This window comes from Mastigoproctus giganteus, chromosome 3 (genome assembly GCF_048544385.1).
Source record: "Mastigoproctus giganteus isolate SK-2022 chromosome 3, ASM4854438v1, whole genome shotgun sequence".
Lineage (NCBI taxonomy): Eukaryota > Metazoa > Arthropoda > Arachnida > Uropygi > Thelyphonidae > Mastigoproctus > Mastigoproctus giganteus.
In genome coordinates, this window is record NC_143577.1 from 214,431,484 (window position 1) to 214,450,061 (window position 18,578).

At 37.6% G+C, this 18,578-nt stretch overlaps 1 protein-coding gene across 1 annotated transcript in view; it reads right to left on the reverse strand.

Annotated features, from left to right (window-relative positions):
- Window positions 1-18,578, reverse strand: part of PIG-A (phosphatidylinositol glycan anchor biosynthesis class A) — a 145,897-nt gene that overhangs the window by 112,638 nt on the left and 14,681 nt on the right. Inside the window, exons 2-4 of the mRNA XM_090370858.1 lie at window positions 14,225-14,265; window positions 9,438-9,594; window positions 7,474-7,596 (exon numbers count right to left, since the gene is read on the reverse strand). Of these exons, the coding sequence (XP_090226984.1) occupies window positions 7,474-7,596; window positions 9,438-9,594; window positions 14,225-14,265 (321 nt within the window). The remainder of the gene's footprint in view (window positions 1-7,473; window positions 7,597-9,437; window positions 9,595-14,224; window positions 14,266-18,578) is intronic.

Below are 18,578 nucleotides of genomic sequence, written 5' to 3' on the forward strand. Positions count from 1 at the left end.
AATTTATTTACTATACTTCTAGCATTGGTATACATGCAAGCATACATGCACCTATTCCTAGTTACCCTGACACATCCCATATACCCACCTGTTTCACGATGACTGCCATCAGTCCCTGAAACCCCCAGCACCCCCGCTCCAGGTCGCTACTTATTCTAATAGAAGTTCATCTCATCGTTCATGTGTTCTCAAATTCCATCATCTGGATTATTCTGTTCCTCAATATCCATTCTGGTGGAGAGTGATGGTTTCTGTCATTTTTAGTTTTGTCGTTGGAGGAACATCAGCTGCAATGGTTACTGGGGTATTACTGGCTTGTTGCAAAGGACACTATTTAGAAATGGAGAGAAAGGAACATGCCCAGTTAGTGATAGATAAAATATTGAGCAGCTGTGGCATACATATGCTTTGACTATGTCTTGGATTGTCTTCTCATCTCTGGGTATGGATTTTGTTCTTCACTTTATATTTCTGGATTTTTTCCCCTTGCTTCCATAATCTAGATGTTTTGGAGAACGCCAAGTGGTTGCTCTTACAATTTGGGCAATGAGGAGTGGTAACAGTGCAATAACTGGTTATGCTACTTTGATCCACAATTAGATAGCACCTAATGGGGGTTGGGGATGTAGAGTCAGACACAGCAGTGGAGATAGCCTATTTTGACAGATGTTGGTAAGTTGAGAGAGCTAAAAGTGAGGATAATGCCCCTTGTTGGAATAAGACTACCATTTTTCATCGTAATCATGATTCTCCTTGCTTGGACAATTCTTTGTTCACATAGCTCTTGGGAAATTTCCTTCTCTGATTATTCCCATTATTATTCCCTTTGAGGAGTTTAGGGTGCCATGGAGGAGTAACTTTTATTGAGTGACCATCAAAGGTCATCAGTTTTAACAGCTTTTTCAGAATGTTGGGATTGAGTAGTTTCTACCAGAAAATTACCGACCTGGGGCCAATTTGCTGTTTTGGAGAACCTGCAGCAGACTCAATGCATTTATGCACAAGGGAGATAATTTACTCAGAAGTTGGTCTGATAGAAAGTGCAAAATGAGAAATGCTAGTATTTCCTCTTGAGAGGTTGTTTTGAACCTTTCAAGAGGAGATAGCAGGTTTGAGAAAAGTCATTTTTGGTATCATCCATCTCAGATCTTGAGAGCAATAGCTCTAAAGGTTGAGCAGCTGTGGCATACATATGCTTTGACTATGTCTTGATTGTCTTCTCATCTCTGGGTATGGATTTTGTTATGGAAACAAAATGGTATGGAAACATATTATTATCCATCTTTGTTCCTTTCAGCTCTGGGAGAGTGAATTTCTTCTCCCAGGTTTTTGGCCTACCATGGGGAGGTGGGAGCAGTGCTACTAGAGTACCACTAACCAAGCAGTATAAAAGTTAGTGTGTTACTTTAAATGAAAAAAAAAATTGTGCGTGTGCCAAGCACACACAGCAGAAGTTAAGTGAAACTTTTTCACAGGTGAACGTTTATCACTTGACTGAGGATCCTGTATTGACCATATGAATGCCGCAGGCGATGAATCTGCATGAATGAGAGCCTCGGAGATATGAGACATTCTGTTACCAAATCTGGTTTCAGCAAGTGCTGTAGCATTGGATGATATTTAAAACCATTTGACTTCAATAGAGCCAGAATCACTTTGTTCTTGAGAGAGCCATGACAGCTGTTACAGGCCAAAATTTGACTTACATCCTCATTTGGAAATGCTGTTTGAAGAAGAATGTGATCTCGAGCTGCTACAATCTTTACTTCATTCTTGAACCACAACCAATCACACATGGAACAGACTGAACCAAAATCATTATCCAGGAATGTACGTTTAAACTGTGCATGGATGCTTCAGTGTTTCTTAAAATCCTGTTGCTGCTCCTGCTGTGTATTACACACACTACATATTGAATGAAGTATTTCTGGCAGTCGGTTTTGGCTTCTTCACTTTTTGTTTACAACTGCGCTTCGAGGACTCTTCGTTGTTTTCATTTGCAGTATCAACTTCCATGATTCCTTCTTCCAAATTCACTTCTAACGTTTATGGGGAGATGTAAGGCTCTGAAGATGTGGATGGATCTTCTCCGGTTTCTTTGTTCAATTCCATTGCACACTGTAATTTCTTCTGCTGTCGAAATAGCTTAGATCCCTCCTTTGTACTCAATGGAGATGGTTTCGGTGGTCGCACTGCACATATATGTGCTCTGTATGCCCGACATGCTCACTATTAGTCTTTGGCATGTTGAATTATAAATTCTTTTCAGTCGAAATTTTTTTATTAAATTCGGTGCAGAATGACGAAAGAAATAGCATGATGCAATCAATAGGGGTACTGATTGGGTCATGCATCATTTGTGCCTGGTACAGAGTGGCACAATGGTTGGGGGGGATGAATCATTCCGTGTCGTTGCACATGTACATGTTCTATGTCTTACAATGTTCACCAGTGTGGACCCTCTCCACGATTGGTTCACTGTACAATAAAATCACTTTAATATGGACACTCCATAACAAAATACCGATCACTATACGATGTGTAGTAAGCGCTGATCATTGTGATCACGTTTAAGAATTGAATTTCAATTCTATTAACAGCGATTCTAATAAGCAAAAATAGGAGGAATATTATACACAGATTATCTCTACTTTTATGGATTTACACTTTTACCTTACCAATTAACAAAATTAAATGATACATGAAAATCAGATTAACAAAAAAAAAAAAAAAAAAAAAAGAAAAAAAAAGAAAGAAAGGCAAAAAGTCAACTAAACCGGGTATTTCAGGTGGTCACCCTCCCAATTACTAACCGGGCTTAACTTTGGTGATTGCATGAGAACCAGGGCATTTAGCCTAGTACGATTGTTGGCTGCTCAGAGCACCTGCAATGCATTTACTTATGGCAACAGTTGCATTTTCGTTGCATTTTTTTGCAATCCACGAATACACGTTACTCCCATCTGAAAACTGCCTGGAGCATACCTAAAGAAGTTTCACTTCAAAAAAAAAGAAAAGTGGTTTTCCTTAGAATTCATAAGACTAAGTTTACTATTAATTAATGAAAATGTAAGAAAAATACTTTTAAAACTGAACAACTTAGAAGTGCATCCAAATTACCTGGCGATGAATCTTTTGAATAACAGCAAAGTTCCCAGAAGACAAACACCAACATCCACTGGACTTGTGTAGTGCTTAATGTTTTAATTAAACTAATCTATTCAGTATGAATGCAGTCATCAGTTATTAAGTAAACTCAACAGAAGTGTCGTCGCTGGACGTCTCCTTCATTCAAGACAATCCTACTGACATTTGATATACATCAGATTTAATTAATGTTCATTATCTTGAACAGATTGTAAATGAGCATTATAGTAAAAAAAAAAAAAAAACTGAACAAGAAATGTAGCGTTAAGAAAACACTCTACAAATTGCTCAGAGACTTACTATAACACTTAGCACCCGGGGCCTGATATTCTTGTAATTAAAGGAACAAGCTGTGTGTAAGATCATTAGTGATAGCAAAAGCTCAGAATCTCTAACATAATGTGATCCATGCAAAGAGAAAACTTAAACTTAAAACTCAAAATTATGAACATTAAAATAACAAAAGAAAATTACTTTAATGTCGGGTAACAGAGATTGGAAAAATTCAAGTTTCAAAAAAAAAAAAAAAAAAAAAAAAAAGTCCATAAGTTCTGACTGATTTGTGAAGCTGGGAAAGTGATCGAGGCAAAAATGAATTTGAAAGAATAGAGTAAAATGATTTTGCGCAAAAAGGAAATAAAAAAAAAAAAAAGGAATTTCCAGATTAGAAAGTCTCTGACATGGTATATTAGAGCAGAGATATACATGTATGCCACCTCTAAATTGGAAAAAATCATAGAGCAAATAATTACAACAAATGAGATAAGTTCCAAACCAAAAGTTCAGCTTCTATCAGATAGAGATGCTGTAGTGCTTGACAGAATGTAGACAGAAATGACAATACTGCAATTAGAACTGATGTCATGCACATTTGTGAAATGAATTAGAAAATGTTTATGGGAGAGTTGGTTCTTTTTGTTAATAAGTTTACAGGAACTCCCCGACTTATGTAATACTCAACTTACACAAATTTAACTTTATGTAAGTTTTTGCCAGCCGGTGAAAGCTGAAAAAAATATGGAAACTTATTTTGCATCTGTAGGGATAAATGGAGGTATTATGAAAATATCATAATGTGAACTCAATAACATATTGTTTTTTTGTAATTCGTTCCAAGTCCTTGGAAGTTGAAAATATTGCTATATTACTAAGCTATTTATCTCTCTAAAAGGTCATATTTATAATGGAAATTGCACTACACTTTCATTATTATTATGTGTTCCCGTTATAAGAATCAATTTTGAATGCCTTTGTGATATTTTTCTAAAGGATAAAAACAATAAAAACAATTTGCACTTTCAAGTTTATTGGGCTTTTCTGTTAGTGCAATCTATTATAAATGGGTAGTAAACTCGATCTTACTGCATTTGCGATAATACCGATAGCTGGAATTCTGTGGGTTTTTACGTTACGGTATTATGGTGAAATGAGTTCCCCTTCACCGAAATCTTCAATCATATAAAAAACATAAATAAATTTTCAGAATCTTCTCTTCATTCCTATTTACTTATTACAATGGTGAAGGGAAAGGGACCAACGGAAAGTGCAAGTGCTGGCAGTGCCAGGAAACAAAACAAAATTGATTTAGAAATGAAGATGAAAATGATTAAGAAGTAAGAAGTCTCGTTGCTTCAACAGCGAATACTATTTAAGGACAGCGCACATATAAAAGAACATGTCAAAGGATCAACGCACTTAAGATCAACAGTGATCACAGAACAGTGTTCAGGTGCTATATCGAAGATGGAAGCTGTTAATAATATGGATGGAAAATCAGATTCAGAAGCGAGTGCCCCAGAGTCTAATGACCATTCAAGCAAAAGCAACAAGTATTTATAAAGATATTAAGGATAAGTAAGGCGAACCGCAACCCAAGTTCGTGGCAAGCAACGGATGGTTTAATAGGTTCAAGCATCGTGCTGGTTTCCAAAACATTAAAGTATGCGGTGAAGTTGCCAGTGCCGATTCTGCAGCTGCAGAGAAATTTTGTGATGTGTTGGAAAAAATTATTGATGAAGGCGGCTATTCAATGCAGCAAATTTTTAACGTTGATGAGATTGCTCTGTATTAGAAAAAAAATGCCGGATCGAACATACATTGCCAAAGAGGAAAATACAATGCCAGGTTTCAAGGCTTCGAAAAATAGGGCCGCACTCCTGCTTGGGGCTAATGTGGTGGGAGATTACAGAATAATAACACTGCTTGTGTACCATTCTGGAAATCCTCGTGCATTTAAGGGCATCAATAAAGCCAGCCTACATGTGCATTTCCGATTGAACCATAGAGTATGGATAACAATATCTCTCTTTGAGGATTGGTTTATAAATGCTGCTTCATTCCCAAGATTGAAAAATATTGTAAAGACAACGATGTTCCTTTCAAGATTTTGCTTCTATTATATAATGTTCCTGGACATCCTATGCATTTAGATGATTTCAATTCGAACGCGAGAGTCATATTTCTACCGCCAAACACGACTTCACTCGTCCAACCTATGGATCAGGGTGTTATTTCGAATTTAAAAACATACTATTTATGCACAACATTTGCTCAGGCATTGTCTGCAGCAGATGGTGAGAAAACCTTTACATTAAGAGACTTTTGGAAATCTTACAATATTTACCACGCCATCTTAAATATTAATAAGGCCTGGGCAGAAATTACTAAAAGTTGTTTAAATGGCGCATGGAAGAAAATATGCCCATGGCACGTAAAAGGCTTCAAAGGGTTTGAAAAAAGAAGAATCATATGAAGAGGTTACAGATAAGATTGTAAAGGTTACAGAGTTACTTCAGTTGTTGGTTGTTGCCAAAGATGTGGAGTTAATAGAGGAAGAAGAGAAGGAATTATCTAACGAAGAACTTGTTAACTTGCAGGCAGTGATAGTGAAAGAAGAAAATGCTGACAAAGCTCAAGATGAACCAAATGAGGAGCTGAGATGCTTCATCACCAGAGAGATGGCAATGGCATTTAGTGAAATTGCATCAGCAATGGTGAGGTTTGAGAAGATGGATCCTGACAGTGAACAATTCTTAAAACTTAACAGAGGGGTGAATGATATGCTTACTTGATACAAAGAAATCTACGATGAAAATAAAAAAGCCACCAGTCATCCATTAATATGTTCTTTCGTAAGGTTGAGTGGCCGACCCCTTCTAATTCTCCACAGCCCTCAACCTCTGCAATGGTGTACTTATCAGCTGAAGATGTCGATTTTAGCAATGATGCTCAAGAGGTAAAACTTACTAATGTTATACCTGTCTCCTCTCTTTTTTTGTAATTTTATAATTTTTAAATTTTTTAAATTGCACGCTTTTGTAATTATTTTCCTGCGCATGAGATAAAAAATCGAATAAATACAATAAATAATTCTATTCACATGTTCGTCAAACATTTCTTTTTTGATTCAATCAATTAGGTAGAGTTCCGTGGAATGCAATGTTACGTTAATTGGGGAGTGGCTGTATTCTATTAGTTTGGCCATTCATGAAGCATTGACATATATAAGGTAAAAGTTAAGGGATGAATTAATTTTTTTTTCACGTGTGCCCATGCATATTATATGCTCAGTAGTCACTGAAATATGGCTAACACTCACAACAGTGGAGAATGAACCCTGCATAATAAAAGACATGCTAATAGAGCCACTGGGAGTATTTATGTCATGCTCTAATGTGCAGCACTTTTTATTTGATAACTGTACCAAGCACTGGAAAAAGTTTTGGATTTGCCAAAGTGTGAAAGAGGAACTAGCCAAGAATATGGCTAGTAACTGTTGTGAAGATATACATAGAAAAAGGGCAAAGCAGCCAGCCATCAAAAGTAACATATTGATATTGAAAAATACTGCATTTGTACCAAAGTAACTAAGGCATTAATGTATTGTCTATAAACTGCACATATTCTACAGTTGGTTTGTCTGTTTCGTTGGGTAAAAACCCAGGTTTTGGGGGATACAAATGACCACCTAAGACCAACCACTGGCCATGGTGTGATAAAAGCCCATAAAAATTCCTCCAGCCTTGATGAAATTCAAACCCAGACCACTTTCATATGGTAGGGAAGGACAGCAATTGTAACCACTATACTGCCCACGAGAGTTAGTATCCATGCAAACTGGCTATTTTCAGTGGAAACATTTCACTCAGAAAATGTCATGCAGTCTCCAGGTTCATTTTTTGAAGAACAATATAATATGTCCACTAAGAGTGCATTCATATTTCAATTGACACCAATTATTCTGAACTTGTACAATTTTAAAGAAAAAAAATATTTACTAGAAATAATAAGAAAATGTTCACAACTTCAGTAAATCTAAAAACTTACCGAATGCCCATGAACAATAGTAATCCTCTCTCGAAGCAAAATGAAGCGTATTAAGGGAAATGTTGTAAAGAGAGTTGGCAGGGTGCACTGGTTATACACCACACATACAGGAATGTAATATGCCTGAAAATACAGAATATACTAAAACAGAATATTTTTAGAGAGAAGTAGTATTTAATATGTATACTTATAATAATATACATAAATACACACTAAGAAAATGGAGTTTCACAGAGAAGCTAAACAGTTAACAGATTGCCACAGAAGGTTCTACACTTTGTTTTTAAGTCTTACTTAAACACTGATACATACAATATATATTCTTTGTTGATAATGAATATTTATGTGAATTCATTGGAGGATTTGTGGACTAGATTTATTACTTCTAATGTGGAAACTGAAGGGCATTATTAACAATCATGCAGAGCAGCTTTCTCTGGAAGGATATGATATAAATACAATATGCATTCGATATTATAGGAAAAGCTGTAAGCAGAACCACATATTTGTCCCTGTGTTATTACACAAGTAACTTTATGCTTTGAAGCTATAATTTATAATTGCAAAAAAAAAAAAAAAAAAAAAAAAGTATAAACAATAAAGACAAAAATATATTTGTGATTGTATTATACTTTTAATAATTTTTTGGGTTTTTTTTCTTTTCTTTTTACCTAAATTTATCTGGCTACAGTCACTATAAATCGGAAAGACTGATCTGTTTGTAATATAATAAGGTAACCTCAAATAAATCTAAATTACAAGTATTTATGATTTATTAAAAATCCAAAAAAAAAAAATGTGCCCTCATCAGAGATTACAGAAAAATAATAGACAATCCTGAACTACCAACAAACTCTGACATTCAAGACCTAGGAATAAACAGGCACTGTTCCAGCCCATTGCAACATTGCAACAAGTTAATTTCAACCTTCTGGATAACTGGACACAAGAATGGCTACAAAACTCCCCTCCTTGATGTCATACCATGCCTTGTACCTCTGAAACACCACCTGGTTTTGACCAGCCTTGTAGGATATGGCTAGCATTAAACAGAGCACGAATGTGCCACAGTAGATGTACAGACCTTCTCTATAAGTGGAGCAAAATTCCTTCCCAACGTGTGATTGCAGAGCCGATATATAGACCATCCAACACATAATAGAGAACCGTGCCTTGCAAGCCTACGAAGGACACCCTGGAGACTCCCTGATGGCGACCGATGCAGCAATTGACTATTTAATAAGTTAAATGTTCATCTGTGATTCTTGTTCTATTTAATTTAATTTTATACTTAATTTTATATCTATCATTCTTATAATAACACACAGTTATTATAAGACCTTAAAAATAAAACTAAAATTTAAGATCATCTAATTTTTTAGACATTTTAGACAGTTAAAAGAGACAAGCTCCAAAATGTGAGAGATCTAAATAAGAAAATTGTTCTACTGCCACCTACATATGTCTAGTAAGGAACAGAATGGCTGGAATAAATATAGTGTGATCTATGTGGTAGATGAGAGAGAAATTTTAGCAGCTCTTTCACTGGTGAAAGAATTCAAAATGGCTATATGTATTAAAAATAAGCAGCATTACACTTCTCTTTCTAGGGAAGTGTTGCTTATTTGTAAATAAACATGTAAAGTATAGTAACATGAAGAGATCTGTGCCAATAAAAGATTTGCAACGTTCCTTTCATACACTTGCCTGTTCTACAAAAAAATAGTTGCAGATCTTACTACATGAATAGTATATAACTATGGATGGGATGAGAGCTCTTGTAAGCTAATTTTTAAAAATTCGATGCACTTTTTTTTTATTTAAAAAAAATATAAAATTATAGTACTCACATTATTTAGAATGTAAAAATGTCATTTAAGTAAAGGAAACATTTTATGGCTGCAGGGTAACAATCTATTGATTAGTTAATACTGATCATTAATTTCATCTCTAATTATACTTACCTTTAATCCAAACGTCATATAACGAACACCAGTTCTCTCACCATATGCATGGGTGATAACAATGACTTTGTGTCCACGAGCCAACAGACACTGAGAGAGCTGATAGATGTGACTCTCTACTCCACCAGTATTTGGATAAAAGAAATCCGATACCATACTGGAAAATCCAATTTTAAAGAATTAAAATTTTTTGTTTGGAAGAAAGTTAAAAAAAAAACAAACAGAGAATACTAAACTATTAAAGTTGAATTAATTTAAATAGGCAAAGGCCTATTTATTTATACTGAGACTCGTCTCTTAATCCATGTGGTTTAATATGTGAGGGGAAGGTTAAAATTAAAAGATCATTAATTACAATGTAAAATATTAATACCGTATCCAGTTTGAAAAAAAGGGAGCACTTTTCAGAGTTAAAAGTACAACTGTGAAAAGACTTAAAACTATTTTAGTTCAACTGAAGAAAATTGTCAGCATTTTAGTTCAACTGAAGAAAATCTTTGGAAGCTCACAATAGTGAGCTTCCAAAGATTTCCTTCAGTTGAACTAAAATGCTGACAATGAGGTGCAAAATGATATTAATGAAAGGATTATTTATAAAATGGTTTGTCCACTTTGAGAATTAAGAAAAAACTTGAATTGCAGAAAAATTTATTTAGATGACTGCTGTAAACAAAAGAGCTTAGAGAAAACCTCCTTATGGAATATAACATGATCTGGGCACGAATCGTAGGATAAGTTTGGACAGAAGTGCTCTTAGGAAGGATAGCTGGTTGCCAATTTAATGTGGTGGTACTTCTCACAAAGCTTAATGAGTGTATAAAAACCTATGCTGTCAAAGGTGGACTGAATATATCAAGGTAGACAAGTGCCAACTTTCTTGTTTAGGAATGCTTCTAGGATTGCAGTTATGGTAAGATTTGTTACTGTTGATCTATGTTTATAGCATAGTGGATCCAGAGATACTTGTGGTAGCATTTGTTTGGTAAGCATAAGCAGAGGGAAACATTATTTCTTTGGATTTTGGGAAGAATACTTTAGCTGTTCCATTAAGGCAAAACAGTTGGCCTGACAGGATACTATTAAACATAAGAAGAATATATTTCTTCTTATGTTTAATGAAGAAGAATATCATTTCTTCTCCATATGTTTAATGGAAAAGAAACAATATGGACTGCACAGAGAGAAAAGGGAAGTATACTAATAGCTGGCTGGTCTCTCAAAATCCTGACATTATCAAAAGAACTGAGCTAAGTGATGAGCCTAAATATACCATCCAATGGGAATCAACTGATAAACAGCCACTCATCCAGATCAGTGTTATTGGAACTCTTGTGTGCGATGTTTATATGAGTTCCCCCCTTTATGCAGTGTTTTCCAGGTAGGTTTCTATGCCATGTAACTTGGCTTTGTTGAACTGTGTCCATGCTTTTAAATTCTATCATAGATGTTGTCTGAAATTTTTCATGTCTATGTTTGTTATTTGGTTTTTAGGAGCATTAGCAACTAAGGCCATATTGCTCCAGGGATATGCGGTGGTCATTCCCTGACCTTTCTGCATCCTTCGTATTTGGTGGTCATGGGCTTGAACCCCGGTCTAATCAAGAAGCTCGTGTCTATGAAGATCTTAATTATACTGTAATCAAAGCCTGCTAACTCTTATAGCCAATTATGTTTTTTTTTTTTTTTTTTTTTTTCCAAATTTACCTCTGCTGGAACATACTGAACTGGAATTCAATTAACAGTGAAGTTGTACATAAAAATTAACACAAATTTCATAATTTAGCATATAGGAAAATTTCAACACAAATAAATTCAAATTCTAACCTAATGAAGCGGTTATGCTATTCTATTCTGGTGGTGAGAAACGAGAAGCAGGAGTGGGCTTTATGGTCGATGCTCAGGCCACCAGTAGTGTGATCGCTTTCCAACCAATATCGGACCGCCTGGCAGTCCTTACTGTCAAGGGCACCATCAAGACCCATATTATCTCCGCCTATGCGCCAACTGAGACTAGCCTGGACCCGACCAAGAATGACTTCTACAACCAGCTCCAACATACGCTGGATTCAATTCCGCAGACAGAAGTGATCATCCTCACAGGGGACTTTAATGCCCATATTGGCGTGGACAGATCTGGTTGGGAAACAACAATGGGCAAGTTTGGCCATGGGAAGATCAATGACAACGGCTTACGTTTGTTGTCCTTTGCTGCATCTAACAACCTGATCATTGGAAACAGCCATTTCCAGCACCCTCAAAAACATCAATTTACATGGCGAAATCCATCTGGCAAGGACTCAGCAATCCTGGACTACATTTTGATCAATGCCAGATTTCGCTCATCACTCATGGACGTTCGTGCCATGAGGGGACCTGATTGCGGATCTGATCACTACCTCATCCGGGCTAAGGTGCAGCTCAAATTACGGCATGCAAAAAGATCATCTCGGTCAGCCAAGCTGGACTGGAGGCAGCTAATGAATGCTGCCAACAAACAGGCATATCAGATCGCCCTATCCAACCGCTTCGAGATGCTGGCCATGCCCGAGGATATAAATGAAGAAGAAAAGCAGATCTCTGATGCCATCCTGGAATGTGCCAAGCCCCTATGTCCACCTGCCCGACGTCGAACGCAACCATGGATATCAGACGAGTGCCTCGACCTCGTGGACAAACGGAAACAGGCAAAGTTGGTCGACTTTGAACGGTGCCGGCAGCTAAACCGAGAAGTCCGACAAAGAATGACAGCAGAAAGAGAAGCATATTGGAACCAAGTGGCAGACGATCTTGAAGTGGCGGCATCCAAAAACGAGTACCGCACTCTCTACCGCACCCTCAGATGTCTGAGTGGAAAGACCAAATTGACTAGTGACAACATCAAGAATGCTGATGGGACCTTCGTGCGATCACCATCCGAACGCCTGCAACGGTGGAGTGAATTCTTCAAAGCTTTGTATAATCACGACCCACCTCAGGGACCGCCAGCAACAGCACTCTCGATCGACCCCCCTGAGGTCTCCATGGTCGATGTTGAGCCTACAGTAGAAGAAGTGAAAGCAGCCATACAATCCCTGAAGCATGGCAGGGCACCAGGAGTGGACCAAGTCACCACAGAAGCGATCAAAGCCGGGGGAGATGTACTGCTTCGCCGACTACACTCACTCCTCAAAACCATCTGGTGCACTGAACAAATTCCGTTAACATGGAGGAAAGCCATTATCGTACCGATCCACAAGAAAGGTGATAACCGGGACTGCAAGAACTACCGTGGCATCAGCCTCCTTTCCATCATCGGAAAGGTCTTTATGAAGATCATCCAGTCAAGACTGCAAAAACATCGCGAGCAAACCAGTCGAGAAGAACAGGCAGGATTTAGACCCGGGCGAGGATGCTGTGATCAAATCTTTGCCATTCGTCAGCTGATGGAGGAGAGGATCCGGTGTGGACAGCGAACTGTCATTGTTTTCATTGACTTTAAGTCTGCTTTCGACTGTGTCCACCGGCCTGCCTTATGGAAACTACTAGAGGTTGAACATGTACCTCGAAAAGTCATCACACTCCTCCAAACTGCATACAACGGTTTAACCAGCCAGGTGCGCATCCAGAACGATTTATCAGAGGAATTTACCATCCAAACTGGAGTCCGCCAAGGGGATGTAGCCTCCCCGTTGCTTTTCAACATCGTGGTTGACGCCATTATGAGGCAAGCATTCAGAAACAGACAGGGCATACAATATGACAAGGATCACTATGTGACTGACCTGATGTTTGCTGATGATAGTGCTATCCTTGCCGGTAACGACGCTGAAGCCACGGACATCCTCTACGACATTGCCCGCATTGCCCGGCCATACGGTTTGAAGATCAATGCTGGTAAGACAAAGGCCCTGACAACAGATGGGTCGCAAGCCACCATCTATCTCGAAGGCGTCCAGATCGAGCAAGTGCAGGACTTTAAATATCTTGGGTCGCTGGTCCAGGAGAAGAAAGTTGCATCCACCATGGAAATCCACAGCAGAATTGGACAGGCGGCCACTGCGTTCGCCTCGCTCAAATGGTGTCTGTGGAAGAGGACCAACATTTCCACAAAGACTAAAATCCGACTCTTCCGGACTTTGATCCTGCCCATTCTTCTTTACGGATCGGAAACATGGATTTGTCTCAAATTAGATTTGAACAAACTTGAGGTATTCCAAATGCGATGCCTGCGGCAGATCTTGGGCATCTCTCTACGCGACCGCATCACTAATGATACCATCCGCGCCAGATGCCAACAGCAACCAACCATTGCCGACCAAATCCAGAAGCGAAGGCTCAGATGGTTTGGCCACGTATGTAGAATGGGCACGAACAGAATACCATCCACACTCCTTTGGAGACAACGACCCACCCAATGGAGCATCCAACGGACCGCGCCTAGGAAAACGTGGGCCAAGCAAGTGGAAGATGACTTGAAGAGCCGACGTCTCGACCTTAACCAGGCCAGGACTGAAGCCATGGATCGTAAGGTATGGAAGAACATCACAGAGCAAGTCCGAAACCCTGCGGCACCTACAGCAGCATACTGGTTGCGTGGCCAACCGCCTCCCCCAGCTGCCAGCTAAGGACCAAAGAAGAAGAATCTGGTTACTGATTACAAATATACTGTATTAAAACAGTTATATAAAAATTTGAAAGGTGAATTAAAATTATTCACCCATTATATATATATATATAAAAAAAATAAATAAATAAAAAGCTTCAAGCATCACAAACAATATATTAATCCAAATAATCCAAATTCTCACCAGATTCTATGTTTTATGTTTGCTATGTTCCTGTCAGGCATCTAATAAAACAAATACATTTTATGTATAAACACCTATACAAGGATTTATATAAAATAATTTTATAAAATGTAATATAATTTTTGTATATTTTTTTAATAAAAATATTAATAATATTTTTAAAATTACAAATGCATTATACATTTATATCAAGAAAGAAAGTGCCATAACCTGTTTAACTATAAGTAACGAAACAGTCTATTTTTGGTAGGTTCACTCAAAGCTGCAGTCTTAAAGATAAAACTACCATCAGGGGTAAGGGGAAGGGTTTTTGCTTTCATAAAGGTGACTAGTGGTCTCGGGGAGTTTTTAAATTTTATACAGTGAGATCAACTGATGATGTTACCAAAGGTGAATTCTAAATGGGAAGTCTTCGGGGAATTAATCTTGGAGGGTACTAGGCTTTTCATACCAACTAAGAAATACTGTACTAAGAAATACTGTTCGAGGTTTAGGCCTAAATGGATGTCAGATGGATATGTAATGAGGCTCATAGAAGAGAAGAGAAATGCATGGGATGCATATAAATAATCAGGCAACACAGAAGCCTATGGCAGTTATAACTTAGCCAGTAATCAAGTCACAAAGGAGGTTAGACAAGCAAAGGCAGATTACAGGAAATCTTTGACAAAGGATGCAAAGAAAAACAGCAAAGAATTCTTTACTTATGTAAACTCTAGAAGGAAAGGGGTGAATCAGATTGGGCCACTTAACATTGACAGTTTGACTATTTATGATCATGCTCAGGTAGCTGATAAACTGAATGAGTATTTTGCATCTGCATTCACACGTGAGACGGTGTTCAAGGAGTGGAATGCCAAAAGTTTATCAAACTCTAACAGGGAGCAAAGTGATTTTGTAATAACTGAGAGCAAAGTGGAGCAAGAATTGTTGAAGTTAAAAATAAGGAAGGCACCTGGGATGGATGAGATCTATCCAGTTATATTAAAGGATGCAGCAAAGGAAGTAAGCAAACCCTTAGCCATAATTATGAAAGCTTCCTTGAACTTGGGGGAGGTCCTCATGGACTGGAGACTTGCAAATTTGTCCTCAATTCATAAAGGAGAATCAAAGGGTGACACAAGTAATTACAGACTGTTAGTTCGACTTCTGTTCCAGGAAAAATAATGGAGTCACTAAATAAAGGAAGATCATCTAGACAAGACTGCAGTTATAGTTCAGACACAGCATGGGTTTGTTAAGGGGAAGTCTTGTCTGACAAATTTGATTGAATACTATGATGTGGTGACAAAGGAATTGGATGCAAAGAATAATTTTGATATCTTATACTTGGATTTTAGGAAAGCTTTTGATACTGTGGCACATGGAAGATTACTGTACAAATTGGACCACCATGGCATTGAGGACAAGTTGTTACAATGGATAAAAGGATGGTTGAGTGGGAGAAGACAGAGAGTGGTTATCAATGGACACTGCTCTTTATGGAAAGTTATTAGTGGAATACCCTAGGGTTCGGTGTTGGGCCCATTGTTGTTTTTGGTTTTTATCAATAATACTGATGAAGGTATATCAGGGTTAATGTCTAAGTTTGCAGACGATATGAAGGTTGGTAGGGTGTTTAATGACAGTAATGATAGTACAAATTTGTATGCTAGTGCAACAGGATCTGGAAAAGTTGAGCAGATGGGCTGAGAGGTGGCAACTGAAGTTTAACATTGAAAAATGTAAAGTGCTGCATATGGGTAGCAGTAGCCCCAGAGTAACATATCAACTGGGTGGTACTACTCTCAGGGTAGTGGAGAATGAAAATCACCTGGGGGTAATTGGGCAGTCAGATATGAAATTTTCTGAGCAATGCAAAAAGGCTACAAATGTAGCTCATGATGTCTTGTCAATGATATACAGGGATTTTGCTAGCAGAGATAAGGGGGTGATTGTCCCCTTGTATAAGGCAATGGTCAGACCACAACTTGAGTACTGTGTACAGGTCTGGGCCGGCCTCATTTTAGGAAAGATGTCGAGCTGCTGGAACGAGTACAGAGAAGGGCAACGAGATTGGTAAGTGGAACAAAGGGTTGGTGTTACCAAGAAAGGCTGAAGTTCTGCAAATTAGTAGTAGGAACAAACTTCCATCTGTTGTAGTGAAGGTCAGCAACTTAAAAAGTTCCAAGCAGAACTAGACAAACATTTGGAGTGAATCGATGGGTGAAATGGGAAGGGGGTTTTATTTTAATATATTTTTTTGGCTAATGCTATAGAAGCTTGCTTTCTTGCATCATATGCCTCTACTTATGCTAATCTTCAGTTCACATGGACCTGCTTCCATGTGAACTGGAGATTAGCATAAGTAGCATCATCTGCTTCCCTTAATATAATTGGACAGATTCCACCCATTCAATATGTGATGTATATATATTGTATACATGCACCAAATTCAGATTAATTCTACTTTTGTGTCTGCGATAGGTGACATTATAAGTGGGTTTTTGCAAATCAGGATGGGCAGTACAGATGTTCATCTTAATTATGGATGATTGTGTCTTTTAATTCATCTGGAATTTTGTCGAATTTATTAACTTATAATAATACCTGTCACTTCAAAATACATAAAAAATAACAAAATTGCATAAAATATGATGACCTTTAGATGAGGTCACAGGTAAGGAAACAAAAATAGAATATTTAATTCAGAAATATTCTAAAAAATTCAAAAAGTTGCAAAGAAATAGAGTATAACTTAAAAAAGTTAGGTTTAGGTTTTCTCATATCAAAACTTCTGTTTCAAAAGACAGCAGGAAAAAAAAAAAAAAAAAAAAAAACAGAAAAAGACAATTCACATAAATAAAAAAAAATGAAAAACATTACAGAAAGAAAATCATGCTGCCTTCAATTATACCGGTCATCGGTTAAAATGTTTCAGTAATAAAATTAGTCAATCACAACTAATATTAATGTGCTAAATATGAATACAACAGTTAAAATGGATTCTTAGCTTTAGTTTTGATGATACTATACATGTCCTTTTCAGCATTTTTTTTTGCTTGATTTTTGGGGAAATTTTGCCTTGAGTTAGTTTCTGTGGCAAAACTGCAGTCGTTGGTGTTGAGTCGCATTATTTCCTGTCTAGATGCACAAAACAGTCAGAGCCAAGCATCTATCCATGCTACACTTGTTTTCGACTCAGCAAAAACTTTAAATTTAGCATTCTGCACAAGTGTGTAAATAGTGCTGATAATTTTTGTTTTTTGTTATTGTTTGTGGTGAAGTGATATTTGCATCACAGAAGTGTGCCATTACTCTGATAATAAAAAAAAAAAGCATACAACTGTTATTTTGGTTGCAATGTCGGTAACCAAGACAAAAGCTGGGTGCCTCATATTTAGCATTAAATATGAGGTACCCAGCATGAGCAGGTGCCTCATATTCACGTGAGCGGTTAGCTAATATCAGGAAAGAGAGCCTAAAAAACTTCAAGGGTTGTGTTAGGGTCGTTAAATATACAAGAACAGTAAATCTTAATTGTTTATACAGTAACTAGCATCGTTAGAAGTGTTGTCAATAAAATGAGCGAATTCGAACTGCTGATTAAAACAAGTAACGTGGACATAATAGGGCTTACAGAGACGTGGTGCCACCCGGAAATTGGGGATGATGAGTTTCAGTTCGGCTTGTATAATGTATTTAGGAAGGATAGGTTAGATAGAAGGGGTGGTGGGGTAATGCTTCTTATCATCTGCAGATAAATCTGCAGATAAATGAACCACTAGGTGGCAGTGATCACAGTGTGCTGAAGTGGGATTTACTGAAAGAGGTAACTACCATTAGGGGTAAAGGGAAGGGTTATTGCTTCCGTAAAGGCGACTACGATGGACTGAGACAGTATTTAAATTCTATACAGTGGGACCAACTGATGATGTTACCAACAGCAAATTCAAAATGGGAAGCATTCAAAGAACTTATCTTGGAAGCTACTAGGCTTTACATACCAACTAAGAAATATTGTTCAAGGTTTAGGCCAAAATGGATGTCAGATGAACTAATGAGGCATATGGCAGAGAAGAAAAATGCATGGGATACTTACAAATTAACACATGACACAGAAGCCTATGATAGATACAAGTTGATATGCAACCAAGTTACAAAGGAGGTTAGGCAGGCGAAGGCAGATTACGAGAAATCCTTGGCAAGGGATGCAAAGAAAAACAGCAAAGAGTTCTTTACTTATGTAAACTCTAGAAGGAAGGGGATGAATCAGATTGGTCCACTTGATATTGATGGGTCAACTGTTGAAGATCCTGCTCAGGTAGCTAACAAACTAAATGAATATTTTGCATCGACATTCACACATGAGGAG